Genomic DNA, 18,666 nt, shown 5'->3' on the forward strand with positions numbered 1-18,666 from the left:
AGTGAGGAAACTGAGGATGAATTCTGCTACAGAGTTCCCCATACCTAGCGTAACTGCTGTCAGGATTAGGTGGTTGTTTCTAATTTAAGCAGTGTAATTAGCACTGCACTTGTCCACACATCAGCCTAAAAAAAAAAAAAAAAAATCCTTGAAATGTTCCATTCATAAGATGAAGCATCATGTGGCCTGAGCAGGTGTTTTCACAACATTGATTTTGCTTAATGTATCTTTTGCTGCAAATTAGTTTTCTCTTGAGTGTCTTTTCCAGTCCCTGATCCTGGCTACATTTCTCTCGCTCTCTCATGCATGACTAGCAGTGAAATGGCAACTCCAAAAGTGGACAATTTGTTCATTCATGTCCAGACTACCAGTGACTAAGATGTTTACGTGCATGCCTTAAAATCTGTTCTTTTGGAAGAGGGTGTACTGATGTATACAATGAGGTATGACAATCATATCTAACATACTAACAAACAGATATATAGATTTTTTTCTCTATTCAGTGATGCAAACTAAAGTTATTTTAAGCCTGATTTTGAAATGTTGCCCATAATTTTTGATACCTCTACTTTGTTGTCCAATGCCGGGCATGCAAAATGCTTATTTACAGAGATACTGAGCTCTCTCAAAACCAACAGCACTCAATAGGCAAGGCGGGTACTAGCACCTCCTGAAAATCAGTACCTAGGTATCAGGGCACCCAAAATTAGAGGCCACTTTTGAAATTTTTTGATATACTTGATTGTACAGGTGAATACTTACACTGTTTATGATAATGATATATACCTCTAATTCATATAACTGGAAGTTTAATGTAATTTGTTCATGTTATTTTTATAATCCTGGTACATTAACCTTTACACCACGATTACTGAAAACTAATACTATTTGGTACATATATTTATTACAAAAAATCCTACAGGCAGAAATTTAATTACATGACTGAAGTGACTATATTTTAAAAGGAATCCGTATTCTTGTGTAATTTTTCCATTGTGACTAGCATAGCATAATTGTCTTCTAACAACTGTCTCATATAATTGCATGGTATTTTGCAACAGGTACTTTCATTTCCTGTTGACTTATATATGGACTTGTAGCTGTAACTGCAAATTTAAAGCCATAGATATTAGACTGCTTCTTCACTTTGATTTATTCTTATATTTAACCATTTCCCCAAGCCTTACTTATGTTGACTGGTAGCTGTATCCTAATGGAGGGAAGCCCACTGTAGCTACCGTAAACTTTACTATCAACCCACTGTGCCTTTGTATATAATCTTTGCCAGTTTATTATTAATAGTAGCTGCAAGCCTTCATTTCTCTTTAAAACTCCTACAGTAGAACCTCAGAGTTACGAATACCTTGGGAATGGAGGGTGTTCATAACTCTGAAATGTTCGTAAGTCTGAACAAAAACGGTATGGTTGTTCTTTCACAAGTATACAACTGAATATTGACCTAATACAGCTTTGAAACTTTACTATGCAGAAGAAAAATGCTGCTTTCCTTTAATTTTTTAGTAGTTTTACATTTAACACAGTACTATAGTTGCCCTTTTTTGGGTCTCTGCTGTGTGAGTGTGTACTTCTGGTTCCAACTGAGGTGTATGGTTGATTGGTCAGTTCGTAACTCTGAGGTTCTACTGTATATCAACCCAAGGCAGACTTTGTGCAAATTTATCATAGTACAGTATTGCAAAAATGGTGAACACCCATATTAGTGGTGTGCTTATTAGTGATATTATCATTTTCCAGCTACAATGTTCTGACTAATTAGGCCTCATAACCACAATTTAGTTTTTTTTACTCTGTGATAATTTTTTATTCTGTAGACTTTCACCATCTGCTTTCAGGATACAAAATACATTTTAATATATAGTCAACTATGTGAGGCGTTAGGGGGAGAGAAAATCGAAATCACCTCAGTGGCATACTATTGGCAGCTTCACAGCTTCACCACGACTGCTACTGCAGACCTTGGTTCATGCACGTCTCCTTCATGAGTCTGAGTACAGCCCCCCGTCTCCTTCTTAAGGATACTACCAACTTCCCCTCGTCCCCCAGTCTCCTGGGCAGAGCTGGTATGGAGTCAAGCTCCCTTGCATGCAGCAACAATTTTTCTCCTTCACACTTACTCCAAGGATGGCCATCTGTGGGGCAGGCCTACCGTACGGAGTATGTGTTGCAGTCCCAATATGGAGGGGTGAATGTAGTAATTACATTGGCATACTTACGGCCTATTGCAATAATAAATAGCATATTTATTGTTAAGTCCAACTCTGTCTGCTGTACAAATAGAAGACCTGTGTTTGAGCAGTGGTAGATCTCGAGTCCTGGTATTCTATTTTAGCTGCACGTACATGCAAACTAAAGCCACTTTGGAAAGTTCCTTTCCTTGCTCATCAGTGGCTGCCAGTGAATGCAGCTGATAATTTACATAATACCTTAAAAGTTAGTGGCATGGCTCTTTAGCCATTTGCCTGCTGCCTAGGAGCCCATCACTGGAATGTGCACCACAGTTTTACACTGCATTACATTTATTCGTTTTCTGAGGAGATGCCTCCATGTCAGAACTGCCCTTGTGTTTAAGTCAAGAGCTGTTTCATCTCAATTTATACCAATCAGTATCTTCACCTCTTAAAAAACTGTCCGATTCTTCTGCTCCCCTCTGTGTGACCATATTATTATATCCATATCATGATGATACCCTGTGATGAAGTTCTAAAGCTTCATTAGGAAAAACCTGGTAGCTAACTATCTCAATTTGAAGCATTGCACTTCAGAAAGCAATTAAAAATCTAGACTATGGGTAGAATTTTCAAATGTGCCTTAGTCCCATTTCTAAAAAGCAGTAAGAGGTCTAAATCCTACTGATGATTTTCAGTCAGAATTCTGTACCCAAGTCTCTTTTGAAAATGGGACTAAGCGCCTAAGTCACTTTGATGCTTTGGAAAATTTTACTCTACGCAAAATTCCCAGAAATCAGGGGGAGAGGGGCAGGCTAAGATCCTCAGGAATAACTGTGTGGTGCATGGCTCAGCCTCTGGGGGGAGGTGTAGGGGGGCCGAGAGGGCTAGAATCTGGCCCAGTACATTAATATTCCTTTATGTACCTCAGTGTCCCACTCATGTTACACAGCATTATGTTTGTTTTTAACTCTAATTAGTTTGGGCCTCAGCCAGCACCCCTTACTGGTGTCAGTGCATTTACTTGCATGAGTAAGTATTTAATGTAAGTAGAGGATGCAGAACTGGACCTTTTTTCTTTTAAAGTGAATGAGTTGCATCTTCTGCTTTCATTTCTCTGAAAACACATTCTCTAACCAATATCCATGCACATCACAGTTGCAAAATTTAGCTCTGTTCCTATCTTTAGACTTCACGTTAATTTGTTTCAGAGACACTGACAACTACATTGCTTAATATGTAAACTTTCTGTTCATAACTTGAAACAATGTAACTACAGTTGGTCAAATTACTCTTGCAGATCTGGCTCTTTTCTCTGTTTTGCAAATTATTCAGAATTAGTTTTTTTTAAATATATTAATTATTGGGAAGCATACAGTGGTTTGAGTATATGTAGCTATTAATCAAACACTTCTTGCCTTGTTCCATGACTGCACTGAGTCACAGTATTCAAAAATATATCAATGCAATTACCAATCCTCACTGGAATATCTGACCTAAATTGCAGTACTGTCTACAAAATCAATGCTTCGATCTATGGTATATACAAAATAATTCTGTTTTGCCTTTTAGCAGACAGATTGGTTAAAAACAATGCATGCAATAAAGGTAGCTTCTTAGTATTGATTAGTGGGTCTGTGCTAGAAGGGCGCACAGCTTCCTCTCACCCTCAGTTTCAATTATGGAGAATTTGCTGTGTTGGAGTCCTTTAGACTCAAACCCTTTTCTAATACTCCTTATCCACCTTAGTCCTCCTTAACACCCCTCAATCCACAGCCCTCCCTAATTCTGCATCTGAACTCACTGACAATGCCTCTTATCCTTCTGGCTCATGAATATTGTACCTTCACCCTAGCTCAGATCCAAAGCCTACTCTGCTGATGCTGTTTTTGAAGTTGAGCAGAATCTAAACTGCTAATAGGCAGGGAGAGCAGAGCCTCGTCAAGTTCAAACCATCCTGTAGATAACGTGAGTTTCTTGATCAGCTAAAGCACAGACTGTGCCATGGAGACAGATGACTGAGGGTGCAGATGACTGAGGGTGCAGATGACTGAGGGTGCTGTCACCTATTTTCAGTGTCTCAAGAGGGGCTGGCAGCATTTCCTTGTGGCCCAGGCTAATTTCACCTGTATTTTCTGGGATTTTCTCAGGTGCAGGTCCACAGCTAGGAGTCCCTAAACCCAAACTGTCTACACCAAGCTTCTGGTTTGTTTTTGATAGTGGCAAAAATTCTTACCCAAATGGGGTGATTTTGGTTTAAACGAGCGGTGAATGTTACTTCGGCTTAGGGTTACTTACCAGCAGAGTACTATCCTACTGCACATATATAGAACAAAAGAATCCTTCGTGGGACACTGGCAAAAGGAAAGTCTCACCCCAAACCCTTGTGAGACGTTCCATTCAGGTGGTACTTTTACAGACCTTGTCACTGGAGCATCCCAAACATCTGGAAATATCATGAGTTGAGAGCTGCCTCAGAATCTGTATTGTACAGTAGTTCCTCACTTCATGATTTTTAAAATGTACCAGTTACACACACATACATGATTTACAAACAAAAAGACATGGCACAAACCAAATGCCCATCACTCCACTCACCCCAAATTCATTTAATAGCCTGAAGAAAGGAGGAGGCCTGGAACCAGCCTGAACAGTCAACAATACGTAGCTATTTGCTATTATGACTAGCTTAAAAATCTTTGTTGATAACATAAATAGAATTAAGGCAGTTAATCCATTAAACTTTTGTCTCAGGAACAAAGAGTGGCTTTTTTGGGTTGGTTTGGTTTTGGTTCATTTTAATATATGTTACGTATAGCAGCTTCTAGCTTGTGTATCTCCTAAGAAAATAATTACTGACAGAGTCAAAGGCCAAAAGGGAACACTGTGACCATCTAGAGCGACCTTCTGTATAAAACAAGCCATAGAACTTCCTCATACTAGGTCAAATGTATTTGAGATATCACTTGGCAATAATTTTTTTTTTGTACACACACAAATACGCAATTAGGCAATGCTTTAAAACAAATGAAAGAAGCTAATTCATTCCTAATCTTAATAACAGTTGCATCTATACTGATAATCTAAGGCAGTGGGCTCCCACCTTTTTATGCCCAAGATTACTTTTTGAATTTAAGTGCAATCCCCTCTCACGTTCACTGGGCTGGGGCAGGGGGTTGGGGTCTGTGATGGGGGACGAGAGTTTCAGAGTATGGGAGGAGGTTGGGGTGCAAGCCTGTGGGAGGGAGTTTGGGTGCAGGAGGAGGCTCCAGGCTGGGGCAGAGTGTTGGGGTGCAGGTGGGGGTATGGGGTTCTGGCTCTGGGAGGGGGCTCAGGGCTGGAGGTTGGGATGCGGGCACCTCCTGGGAGGCACTTTCCTTGGGTGGCTCCTGGTCAGCAGTGCAGCAGGGCTAAGGCAGGCTTCCTGCCTGCCCCAGCCCCACGCCACTCCCAGCAGCAGCCATCATGCCCCTGCAGCCCATGGCTCTGCATGCTGCCCCTCTCTGCAGGCATTGCCCCCTGCAGCTCCCATTGGCCGCAGTTCCCCATTCCTGACCAATGGGAGCTGTGGGAGGGGGAGGGTGCTTGCAGGCAGGAGCAGCATGCAGAGGGAGACCCCTGCCTCCCCACTTCCCTGGGGCCTCAGGGGCGTGCTGGCCGCTTCTGGGAGCGGCGCATGGCCAGGGCAGGCAGGGAGCCTGCCTGAGCCCCGCTGCGCCACCAGACGTTTAGCAGCAGGAGATCACAATCAACTGGCAGAAGCTCCAGGATCGACCAGTCGATCACAATCGACCAGTTGATGACCTCTGATCTAAGGCATTACAAACAGCACTAATAGTAATATTATTTCACAGCACTATTAGATTAAAAATTGAAACAATAATAAGGGCTGATTTTAGTTTACCAGCCTCCTGATTTGTCAATTCTGAGTTAAATACTCAGAGTTTAATCTTGTGTTCACAGAGGTGAATGGAAGACGCCTGTTGATGTCAGTGGGGATTGACCAGGCTTTCAGCTATATTAAATAGTCTTTTCACTGGGCAAAAGTAATTGGCCGTATTGGGGGCAGGCAAGGAGGAGAAATTGGTCATAAATCCTCTCAATGTTCATTAACTCCTCTTAATGCTAATGAAAGTTATATGCCGCTGGCAACAAAAGGAGGCCAGCTCTCCTTGTAGAGTTCCTCTAGGATTTTTGGGAAGGGTTTATTTCGCAAATTGAAACCAATCAGCGATGCCATTGTAATTAATCTAATCTTAGATTATAGACCAGCTGATCAGAGAGCGCGCAAATGAGACCATTAACTGCTGATTTACAGCTGTGTTTATCAGGAGTAACTCCACTGAAGTCAGGTACATGACATTGGGATAAAGTTGGAGTTAGAGGAGAAAACAATCAAGAGGTTTTTGGTTTTGGGGGGGTGGGGAAATCCACATTTTGTAAGAATACTGCAATTCTTTAAGACCTCATTGATTCCATCAGAGTGTAATTCAGCTCTTCTTCCCTCCCATTCTAGTGCTGATGAGCGATTTGATGCGACGTTTCATACCAATGTTTTAGTCAATTCTTCAGGACACTGCCAATACCTACCCCCAGGTAAGAAATAGATTGTTTTCATGTAATAGCTCTCGCCTACTCATATATGAAGTCATCTCACAGTTTGGATAAAAACTCTTTCATACTACACCTCTACCTCGATATAACGCAGTCCTCGGGAGCCAAAATATCTTATCGCGTTATACGTGAAACCACGTTATATTGAACTTGCTTTGATCCACCAGAGTGCACAGCCTTGTCCCCCCCCTACCCCCCGGAGCACTGCTTTACCACGTTATATCCGAATTCGTGTTATATCGGGCCGCATTATATCGAGGTAGCGATGTACATATAAATCCAGATAGTACCTGTTTGCTAGATTTAAAACTATATAAACTACATACTATGCATGCATCATTTAAGAACACATCCTTGCATGGATACCACCATACAAAAATAAATGATCAATTGCAATGATGTAAATCCTCTGTCATATCACTGGTTTAGCCCCATTTCCTATTATCAATTTATGATTTCAGAAGTCTGGAATTATGAATAGAAATAAAAATATGACCTTTTAACAGACAAAGAATATTTTTTTCCTAAAGCTGAGGGAATAATTAAACATGAATAATTTATTCCATGAATTTGGCCTCTCTGTTCATGAATTCTTTCTTATAGTAAGTAGTTTATTAATTTCTTGGATGGATTTGCTATTTGAAATGATGCACCAAACACTTTCTCTTTTGGTCTCTAGCTCATTCCTGAGAATACTTGTATTTCATATTTGAAATTTTGAAATATAGTGATCAGTATTTGATTGGACACTTGGTGCTGTTTCTATTCCCTAGAGTATAATTCTTAGAATCAGGTTTCTTTTGTCTATCTTAGGGTCTTATAGAGAGACTATCCCTGTAGTATCCAAGTGCTTCCCAGGTAAATTAAATCTACTGCGGTCCTTAGTATGGTCCATGGAGTCTCCTACCCTTCTGCTCATAGGAAGTGCCAATTGGTGTTTATGGACTTGATCTTGCAAGGTGCTGAGTGATGGGTCCTTGATCTGTCATGCTTAACTTTGCCCACTCTACTTTAGGCATATTCAAGAGCTCATGCTACATAGATGTGCGCTGGTTTCCATTTGATGTTCAGAAGTGTAATCTGAAGTTTGGATCCTGGACCTATGGTGGATGGTCCTTGGACTTACAAATGCAAGAAGCAGATATATCTGGATACATTTCAAATGGAGAGTGGGATCTAGTAGGTAAGCTCCTTGGACCTGATTTTCATTTACACTCTGTACTTTGGGAGTGTAAAGGGGCTTTAAAGTGGATGGAAAGGTAGATCAGTATAAAAGGATTTTTGTGTAAATGATGATCAGGCCCCCTATCTTTTTTTTTCAGATAGTAAAAATGTACACAGCTCAGGTAGCAAGTACCAGTACAAATGCATGCTGATCCATCAGTCCATTGACCTAACAGATCCTTGGCAGACATATGAACCAGCATTCTTTGTAGATATCAGAAAAAAGAAGCTATATGTTAGGGTCACCAAGCCGTGGATTGGTATACGCTATGAAGGTCTGAGACAGTGGCATTTGAAATGTGGTGGAAAAAAAGATAAAAGGTGAAGAACATATGGAGAAGGTGGAGGCATTGAGAGAACTCTGATCATTGCAAGTTCATTGAAAACCTTTTTGACTCAGATTCTTTATTACCTAATTTTGGTCATGTAACAGAGAGGAGAATTGGAATTAAAGAGGAACATTTTACCTGCTGTGGGACTTCAGAGATGATACTTGGAGACTTTTGTCTAAATGTAACTTCTACATTAACATAGGTTATATGCAGATTAGCTTCTGCTTTTCTCCCTGTTTTTTTTTTTTTCTATGCAGGAGTTCCTGGAAAGAGGAGTGAGAGTTTTTATGACTGTTGTAAAGAACCTTACCCAGATGTGACATTCACAGTGACTATGAGACGTAGGACTCTGTATTATGGACTCAATCTTCTCATTCCTTGCATGCTGATATCGGCACTTGCCCTGTTAGTTTTTCTGCTTCCAGCTGACTCAGGAGAGAAGATCTCACTAGGTAAACACATTACCAAGTATTTTAAAAGTTGGCTCTATAAAAGGCTTCTGATTTCAGTATAGCCTCAGCATGCTCAGGGGAAAAGTTTGTCTGTCTTGCTGCATTTCAATCTAATAAATGTATGTAGATGTTTTTAAAGCATATCTTACGGTGGTGTCTTAGCAAAGATATGAAAGAAAAGGTCATACTACTAGGTAGGGTGGAGCTAGGAGTTACATAAACAACAAAAACGTACCAGTAGCATTACAATGTTTAGCTGTATAATTCTGTATTACAAATAGGGCTACTGTTTGACACTTACGTGCTGGAGGGAAAAAATAATTTCACTGAATAAAGGTTATGTTGTAAAGAACATGTATATGGGCATTTTAGTCTGGCATTATTTTCAGTTTATATTCCTCTTACTAGTAAGTGATACATTAAGAGCCAGGAGTCACCCTTTGCATCCTTTTGAAAAAGCTGGGCTCCTTCCATTTAAATATTTTAGTGGTAAGGCTATCTTCTTTTTGTAAATTTATGGCTAAATGTTGGATTGTTTGATGATAGTTAAGGTATGACATAACAAATGTATTCACTTCTATTTAATGAAAATGGTTGTTCAAAAGATAGAATATAAACTGGGCAGCTCTGCACAAGTGCCCTTTTAACGTTTAGTGTATGTTTCTCTTGGATTTCAGAACAGCTTCCTTAGCCCTTGACTTCTGACTACCCTCTGTATTTTTAGGATGTGCTCTCCTGTCCTTCAGTCCCTTTCCAACTGACAGTGGTTCCCTCTGTGCCAATCTAGTCCTGAGATCCCATCCGGACAACAGCTGAGTCATATTCAGAGGGGCAGATCAGTGAGCAACAAAAATCAAAATCCGGAAATCAGTATCAGAACTGATTAGAGCAAGCAACTCTCAGAGATCAACAGCTAATTTCAGAGAGAACATCCGTCTCTCTCCCAGAGCAATTTCTGTTTTCTGGGATTAACTACTGTACTTTTTAGCTTCATGTTTTCCAAACTTATTGATCAGTTCATCACATACTGTATCAAGTTATTGAAAGCTCAAAACAAAAGACTCCCTCGTGAACTTTTCTAAAGGGGTGATGGAACATAAAACAAGGAGTACTTTAATTTGTCATATTTTATCAAATCCCTTGGACAGTGATGCAAAGTGAACAGTGCTTTATTAGTATAGCAAGGTTTAACAAGGCCAAAAATAAATTACACCTCTACCTCTATATAACGCTGTCTTCGGGAGCCAAAAAATCTTAAAGCGTTATAGGTGAAACTGCGTTATATCGAACTTGCTTTGATCCGCCGGAGTGCACAGCCCCGCCCTCCCCCGGAGCACTGCTTTACTGTGTTATATCAGAATTCATATTATATCAGGTCGCGTTATATCGGGATAGAGGTATGTTAGATCCAGCTCCTACATTTGTACAAATGCACAAAAATTGGGACCTAATCATGAAGGCTTTTGTATTAGATTTATTAAAAGCACAGATTTAGAAAAAATTAAAACTAGTTTGGCAAGATTTCTACCCTCTAAAATGGGAATTTTTAAAGTAGTATCAGAAGAGAACAGGATTGAGTACAATCAGTAAATCAGTGTAAAGGTATGATTGTGAGAATAAATTTCACACAGCATTTCTTCAAATCTGTTCTTTAGTGGATAGCAATTAACTGATAAGCTGCTGTCCTAATTCTGTACTTCATATTTATCTTTCAGGTATAACAGTTTTGTTGTCTCTTACTGTCTTTATGCTACTTGTGGCAGAAATTATGCCAGCAACATCAGATTCTGTGCCGTTAATAGGTAACCTTAACTTATTCGCTCTCTTTCTCTCTCTTTTCTTTTTAATCAGACAAGTTGGAATTAAATCACTTCAAAGCCAAAAATAAGGCACAGTTAGAAAGTGTATGATGTGTGTGCTTACAGCAGTTGAATCAGAGATGTTTAGGTCTGATCCTGCATGGTGCAGAGCAATGATTTCAGTGGGAATCGAGGCTGCTCAGCACTTCCTTCTGGGGCAGGGGTGGGTAAACTACGGCCTGCGGGCCAGATCTGGCCCCTCAGGGCTTTGGATTCAGCCCGCGGCGCTGCTGGCACCACATCCCTGTGGCCCCCAGGTGGGGGGGGGGCAGAGGCCTCCATGCATTGGCACTGCCCCCCACAGCTCCCATTTGGCCGGGAACGGGGAACCGCGGCCAATGGAAGCTTCGGGGGAGGTACCTGGAGGTGCAACAAGGGCAGTGCATTCAGAGCCCTCCGCCCCCCCCCCACACAGTGGCTGCAGCGCTTCCAGGAGCGGCACGGGGCCAGGGACAGGGCAGCCATGCAGGGAGCCCCACACCCCAACTCCCTGCCGTAAACGCCCTGCCTGCACCTTGCACCCCAACCCCCTGCCCTGAGCTCCCTGCTGCACCAGCACCCCTGAATCCCCTGCCGCACCCCACACCCCTCCTGCACTTCAACCCCCTGCCCTGAGCCCCCTCATACACCCCGCACCCCTGCTCTGCCCCAATCCCTTGCCCTGAACCCCTTCCTGCACACCACACCTCGCACCCCAACCCCCTTCCTTGGCCCTGCATACAATTTCCCCACCCAGATGTGGCCCTCAGCCCAAATATTTTGCCCACCCCTGTTCTGGGGGAACGTATATTGGGAGAAAGATAGGGAGCACACTATGGGGACAATGGGGAAAAAATCTCTCCCAAATGCATTAAAAAGTAGCTTGTGTAGAATCAGATTTGTTTTCCATTTCAACTGTGTTCCGTCAGATTAGTACCTATCTATGTAGGTGTATGCATTCACACAATAATAGATGTATGAAGCACTGCATATCACTATAATTTTACATATCTTAATTATGTGTTTATTTTTGCAGCTCAGTATTTTGCCAGCACTATGATTATTGTTGGCCTTTCTGTTGTTGTCACTGTTATTGTTCTGCAATATCACCATCATGACCCAGATGGGGGAAAAATGCCAAAGTGGGTAAGGTCTGATTCCAGTTCATTTATATCTACTTTTTCACTATATACATTTTCAGATTAGAGATGTGTCATAGTGGTAGGTGACCCATTACTTCTTGATGCCCTTCTCACCTCCCCCCACCCCCGAAGCTTCACAGCTGAGTAAAAATGTCCACATACGTTTCCTTTTGTGGGCCTCTCATTTTTCAGTAAGAGGGAAACACTTGCAAGAACTAAGATAGTCATCTTGTTTCTATCTTAAGAATTTCCTGTGATACAACTAAAATCCCTAGAACATGAAGTACTGTGTCCAATAAGAATACATTCATTTAATTACAGCAGCTGCTATAGATTTAAGTATTGTTTACTTGTGAACAGCTGCAGCTGTGACCATCTTTTTGAGAGGTATGTTAAGGTGGAAGCGAAAATTTTTGAGCTTTCTATGAGTTATATACTGACTTTACCATCAAGCCAGGGGACTATGTCAAGTACAAATGAAAAGTTAGTATCTCTGTCATATTCCACTCTCCCTGAAGTATAATGCCATCTTCATGAGCTAGTACTATGAATTATTGTTTTTATGTAAAGCACATGGCTGAGAACTAGAATCTTGCATAGTAACTGAATATTGATGAGATCATGCTAAGGGTATGTCTAAACCCCAGAGGCCGGGGTCTAGCTCAAGCCCGAATGTCTACACCCCAATTTTACGAACCCCAGTCAGCTGACACAGGTCAGCTGTGGGTGTTTAATTGCTGTGTGGACATACCCTATGAGTCTTGCATAGGTTGGTATTGCAAAGGGAAAGGTGCATTCTCAATTCCCATATATTTTACCTTGCATCCTGCAGCATCAGGTGAAAGGTGGAAAGTACTCTCCTTAGATTTTAGGCAGGAACGAGTGATCACTACTTCATACAGTCCCATGCCCCAGTGCCTTACAGACATTAGATATTCCCTGCCCCAAAGAGCTTACACTATAGCCAGTTAGGTGGTGGCACTGGAAATTAAATTGAAAGAGAACTGGTTAAGTATCAGTCAATGCAAAAATAGAACTGATTATGTATAGACCAATGCAGTGTGAGTTAGAAAACCAAATCTTGATGACTGCATTTGCATAAATATTCCTACTGGAATCAGTTGGAATACTCATGTAAAATAAGCAAGACTTGGCACTGAAGACCTGATCAAAAGCCCATTTAAACTCAGTAGGAGTCAATAGGCTTTTGGATCAGGCCTTGGGTTAATAAAGGTGGTCTATTTTTTTAGCTGAATTACATTAGTGGGGAAAAATATAAAGACAAGGGCATGTGAAATCTGTCTTTAGCAAAAACATTTACCCTCAAAATGTCATCAGGAGTATATCTACTCTAAGTGGCATTCTAAAATCATAACAAATGGACTAAATCCAATATAAATTACATTGCAAGAGTTACATGTGGTTTGAAACAATGAAATGACATTATGACTAGGAAAAAGAAACACTGGAATTACTTTTTGAAATCCTGATTGAGCTGAATTTTGGAAGCCTGAATTTGAACTGGAGCATTCTTGGACTCATCTGTCCTTTTTCTAGGGCTGCTAGAGAACAGCAGTGCAAAAAACAATAAAATGAAACCTAGTGATTTGATTTGCAATTGGAATGAAACTAATCTTTTTTACCAAGGACTTTTCTTTTCCATCTGTGCTCTGTGGTTTATGCAGATCTGTTTTATACAGTTTGCAATCAGCTGTCATAAAAGGGTTGAGTGCAAGTATAGTAAAAACACTGTAAAATATAGCAATCCAATCCAATTAGTATGGCATATTTTTAGCAACTGCCTCCAAAAAGCACTGAAGTATTAGATTGCAATTCTTTCACTCTTATTTCTGTTTGTAACACTTATTTTATTTATTCCCTCAAGTATAAAGCAAAACTATTTCGAGTCTCATTGAAAATAATTGTTTTCTAATAAAAGGAAAGTCCATAGTTTCAATTTAAAAACAGCAAAGTTTGTCATGTCACTGCTCTGACATGAATGTGATAAAAAATCAACATTACTGAGATACCTGTCAGACCAGCTCACAGCAGTAATAATTTGACAGTTGCATATGGCCATTAGCAGCACTGCTGGGAGTGGGACAGTGGACTCAATGGCTGAGAGTGACTGTAGGACAATTATGACATCACCACTAGGCTACCAGGCAAGATCAGCAAATAGAGACCAGGGAGCACAGGGGCACTGGAACACAGTTTTTATAGTGGAAGTGCTGAGAGCCGTTTAGGCAAATTGTAATAAACCCTGTATATAATGGAAACCACTTCAAACCAGGGCGTATGGCAGCACCCACTGCACCTATGGGGAGCAGAGAGCACCAGGGCTCTACAATACAAATAGGTATTGATGACGATCAGTCTTTCTATTTACAAAGATGTTTTACTTCTCAATCTTCTTCCAGACAAGAATCATCCTTCTGAACTGGTGTGCCTGGTTCCTGAGGATGAAGAGACCAGGGGAAGATAAAGTACGCCCTGCCTGTCAGCATAAGCAGCGTCGATGTAGCTTGTCAAGTGTGGATATGAACACTGTGAGTGGGCAACAAGCCAGTAATGGGAATATGCTCTATATTGGGTTCCGGGGGCTGGAAGGGGTCCATTGCACTCCGACCACTGATTCTGGGGTAATTTGTGGGAGGATGACCTGCTCGCCAACAGAAGAAGAGACTCTCCTGCACAGTGGACACCCCTCTGAAGGTGACCCAGATTTGGCTAAGATCTTGGAGGAGGTCCGATATATTGCAAACCGATTCAGAGACCAGGACGAGGAGGAAGCCATTTGCAATGAATGGAAGTTTGCAGCCTCCGTGGTAGACCGTCTCTGCTTGATGGCCTTTTCTGTCTTCACAATCATTTGTACGATCGGCATTTTAATGTCCGCACCAAACTTTGTAGAGGCTGTGTCTAAAGATTTTGCTTAATTCTGAAAAATATCTGTGATCCTCCAAGGTATGCTATGTAGCAAATAGATGAGTACATGGTCTTTTTTAAAAAAAAAAATAACATGCCTTATCATGAATATATTCTTACTCAGTGACCCATCTAAAAACAGTAAAATGTCTATAGGACTCACTCCAGCCTGTGAGATGTTGAGGGACCTTAACTCCCACTGAAGTGTGTAAATAGGGCATTCAGTTTGTAGGGTTGAGATTTGGATCAGGCCCTTAGCCAAAAAATGACACAAACGCTATAATGAGGGAACACTCCCACCAGCTTATGTTGTCAGAAGCAACTAGTGAATGTGGGGGCCCAAGCTGACCCCTGATTTTCAGAGGGCAGGTACGCAGCAATACTGAAAATCGGGCCCCTGAAAAGTGTGTCAAGTTGGGCTCCTAAAAACTGAGGCTGCCAAAATGGACACTATCAACTTTAATGGGAGCCAGCTGAGAAGCATAGATCCTAATTTTAACAGCACTAAAAGTGTGGGCTGAATTTTTAAAATACACTTCAAATGATTTGTCAAGGAATTTAATTTTGGGGCTTATACCCACTGCCTTCTCCAGCAAAGACATTCTTTGAACTGCTAAGTTTTGTTGAACCCATTTTGCTATATAGATGTCTGTCTTTTTTTTTAAAGGAAAATGCAGGATTCAAGATCTCTACATCTTCATTTGTTAAAGAGAGACTCGGGTCTTTTTTGTGATTGCTTTCCAATGTGGGAAAAATAACAATCTCTATACAAACTCAAAAACAAATGGCAAATCTAAAGCAAAACGAGCCATTTAAATGTTCAGAATTAATGTTTTGTCTGATGCATGCACAGTATTTTACATACAGCATCATCTTTCTGTTGACTTACCAATACATATTATGGAAAGAAAACTGCTTAGCTTTTTTGCTCAGTGCATTGGTTAATGCTGAAAACTCTTCTTGCTGTGCATAATCTGTAAATATTCACCAGGAAGCGTTAAATAGGAATTCCTTTTTAGAAAATCATTCTATGGGCAAAGTTTTAAGTGCACAAATAAGTAATTAGGTGCCTAACATTTAAAATTTGTACCTTTAAAATTCTCCCCATGGAATGTTAAACTTCTCAAGTGAATGTGGTGCTCAAGGAAAGTGCTAGAGACTGAAGTCCTGTGTCTACAAAACAGGTGCTGAAAAGTGTCCCTACTCTGTCCTGCCAATGTGCCTGCACTATGATCTCAGAGGATGGGGCTCTCTTTAGGCAGCAGAAGCTAGTTCAGTTCTGAGATTGCCAAGAAGGCTGCAAATTGATGCCAGTTGTGGGAGGTTTTTATTGAAGTGGATATTAGACTGCAAATCCAACTGACAGCTGTAAGAGCAATGGGATAGGAGCCACTTTTGGTTATTACGGATTTTAGCTGGATTTGAATGACAGACATTCAGTTGAAAGGTTTGGGTGAGAGCTTCATCCCCACTTTGGTCACTTGCTGCCAAATAAAAACCCTGGAGTGGTGAAAGGGGCCCCTAAAAAGTCCTCTCTATAGCTGGGGGAGTATTCTTCTGGCATAGGGGGCATGCTGGCAGTGGGAGGGGTGTTGAGCCACAATACACTGCACTGTGGAGATTCCTGGCAGTGCTGCTTCCCATAGGGCAGTGCAGGGAGGTTGCTGTAATTTAGACAGGCCTGTGCATGTTGCACTCAGGGGTTTGTGGAGGCCAGGATCAGGAGGTGCAAGGTGGGGCTTAAAGCTATGTTAGCTCCCCTCCCCCTGTGCTGTGCCTCACAGTGCAGCACAGAATCCCACCTATAATATCTAGAGCTGAGCAAATAATTTATACTGATTAGTTAATTTAGTCTCTTTGGTTTTGATTTGTCCATGAGGAAATCAGTTTCTCGGATGTATTTATTCAAAATTATTCACCGAATAATTCTTGGTTTGGAGATTGCTCATCAGCAGTTCACTATGAGTATCTGAGTTTGTGTGGAAACCCAGGTCACATGGTATAATTCCCTGATTCTAGGAGTTATGCTCTGCCAGGCTACTTTCTTGTGCAAATACTTGTGTTCAAGTTGAAAATGTCTTTAGAGATAGTTATTAAACAAACTCTTAAAATGTGCTGAGTCAGCAAAAATTCCTAGTAGCCAATTCACCTGTTATCATATTCCCCGAAAGTGAGTGCAAGTACAGGATGAATCAAATTCAATTGTTTAGTTGAGTGACTATCGATGGAATATATTCTTGAGATTTGCTCATCTACTTGTAGTTCTCAAAGATCTTTACCAATACTCTGAGCTATCCATTCCCTCGAAAAAAAATTATTTCTAAACATGTTGGCTTAGAAAGCGTTGTTAATGTGACCATCTGGCTGGATGTGGACATAATTTTTGGTACCATGTAACATGGTGGTAGAAATGTTTTGTCAGACTACACTGCTTCCCATCAAATGGAATTTAGTGTTAAACAAAATGTTTTCTATTTACACTCAAAAGTTCATTGTTGAAGTAGTTGTGTAGCCAGATGGAAAGTGGATTACAATTTGACGTTGAGCTCCTATGTTACCATACTGTGTGTACACTTGGAAAAGTGGGACCTATAGTTTTCCTATGGGGCAACTCTGCCACAGGTAGCAATGGTGGAGGCCGTAGTATATCTAAATCTCAGGTGTTCTACCACTGATGTTTCACACTATTAAGAATAGGGCTTGACAACTTGGTGGTAAGACGCCAGCATCCTGTCTACACTAAAGCCTCCATCATCACCAACATGGAAATGCACCAATGATGAATTATGAGTCCTAATTTTCCTAGAGTGGAGACAGCCTTTTAGACAAATATTGCCATTTTATAGCCAGCAATTACAACCGTGAATTTTCATTTTGTTATGTGAAGATACTGCTTACAGTTGTAAATTTTCAGACTGCTGGGCTGAGCAAAATAGGTAAAATTTTCTTTCCAAACTGTAGGTATTATATGTATGTGTGCTAAAAGATAGTCTGATCTAAATGCGGGGGGAAGTAAACTTAAAACCCTACGCATCAAGTTGGAAATTAAATACTATATACTCTATGTGTATATAATATATAGAAGATACATGTTGATAGTGATCTGTTATGATCTTACACTGTGGTGAGTGAGTTCTCTCAAGTGACTTGTCTGGCAGACACATTAAAAAGCTCACTCTAGAGCACTGATATCATGTACAATATTATTGGACAATGGACATTACTTTGTCTGTTTTTATATTGAATATGAAGCTTTTTAATATTTAAAAAATAAATTATCATTATGCCAAAAATAAATTCCAACGATAAATTAAATAGTTTTAAAGAAAGATTAAATATTTAAACAATATTTAAAATAGTAAATTATTTTATATGGGATTTAACAATACTGTGTAAAAGTTTTTTTTAAAGGATTCTTGAAATTTAGGTTGAGTAGAGCTGTGGGGTTTAATCTCAGATCACTTGTGACTGGTCCACTTTTTACTTCGTATTGAAAAATAAAGTAAACCAAAGCCCTGAGTTAGTTTCTTTTTGCTACATTATTTTTAATAAGAAACAATGTACAGCTCGCATTAGAAAGAGATGATGCATTCATTAAATATTGTTTGTTATAAAAGTAATGCGACACCTTTTTGGTCCAGTACAAATAAATATTTTAGATCAAAAGGTCTTTGATCTGTTTCTTCCTTGTATTTTGTTGATCAATACATTTACAAACCCCAAATAACTGAAATAAAGTTTCGCAGGATGATTGCAGAAGTTCAGTGGAAATTTCCTGATCGCTGTATAGTCACACTCTGCTTAGCAAACCACTTAAGTGATGCATGAACTTTGTGCTGACCTTCTGTATGGGAGTAAATATCACCATATGTTTCTTATGAGTCCCTCAAAGGAAGCTGAAGTGGCTCATATGCTTTGGGCTGGGGCACTCTGTAACTAGGGTGAAGTTA

At 40.4% G+C, this 18,666-nt stretch overlaps 1 protein-coding gene across 1 annotated transcript in view; it reads left to right on the top strand.

The window, feature by feature from the left end:
• The window catches only part of LOC128844983 (neuronal acetylcholine receptor subunit alpha-7), a 98,321-nt gene extending 79,945 nt beyond the window's left edge, over window positions 1-18,376 (top strand). The window contains exons 5-10 of the mRNA XM_054043182.1: window positions 6,703-6,782; window positions 7,816-7,983; window positions 8,614-8,808; window positions 10,524-10,610; window positions 11,683-11,792; window positions 14,209-18,376. Coding sequence (XP_053899157.1) covers window positions 6,703-6,782; window positions 7,816-7,983; window positions 8,614-8,808; window positions 10,524-10,610; window positions 11,683-11,792; window positions 14,209-14,727 — 1,159 coding nt within the window. The 3' untranslated portion in view covers window positions 14,728-18,376. The remainder of the gene's footprint in view (window positions 1-6,702; window positions 6,783-7,815; window positions 7,984-8,613; window positions 8,809-10,523; window positions 10,611-11,682; window positions 11,793-14,208) is intronic.
• Window positions 18,377-18,666: the final 290 nt, after the last annotated feature.

Source organism: Malaclemys terrapin, chromosome 10, assembly GCF_027887155.1.
Source record: "Malaclemys terrapin pileata isolate rMalTer1 chromosome 10, rMalTer1.hap1, whole genome shotgun sequence".
In the NCBI taxonomy this organism is placed as follows: Eukaryota; Metazoa; Chordata; order Testudines; family Emydidae; genus Malaclemys; species Malaclemys terrapin.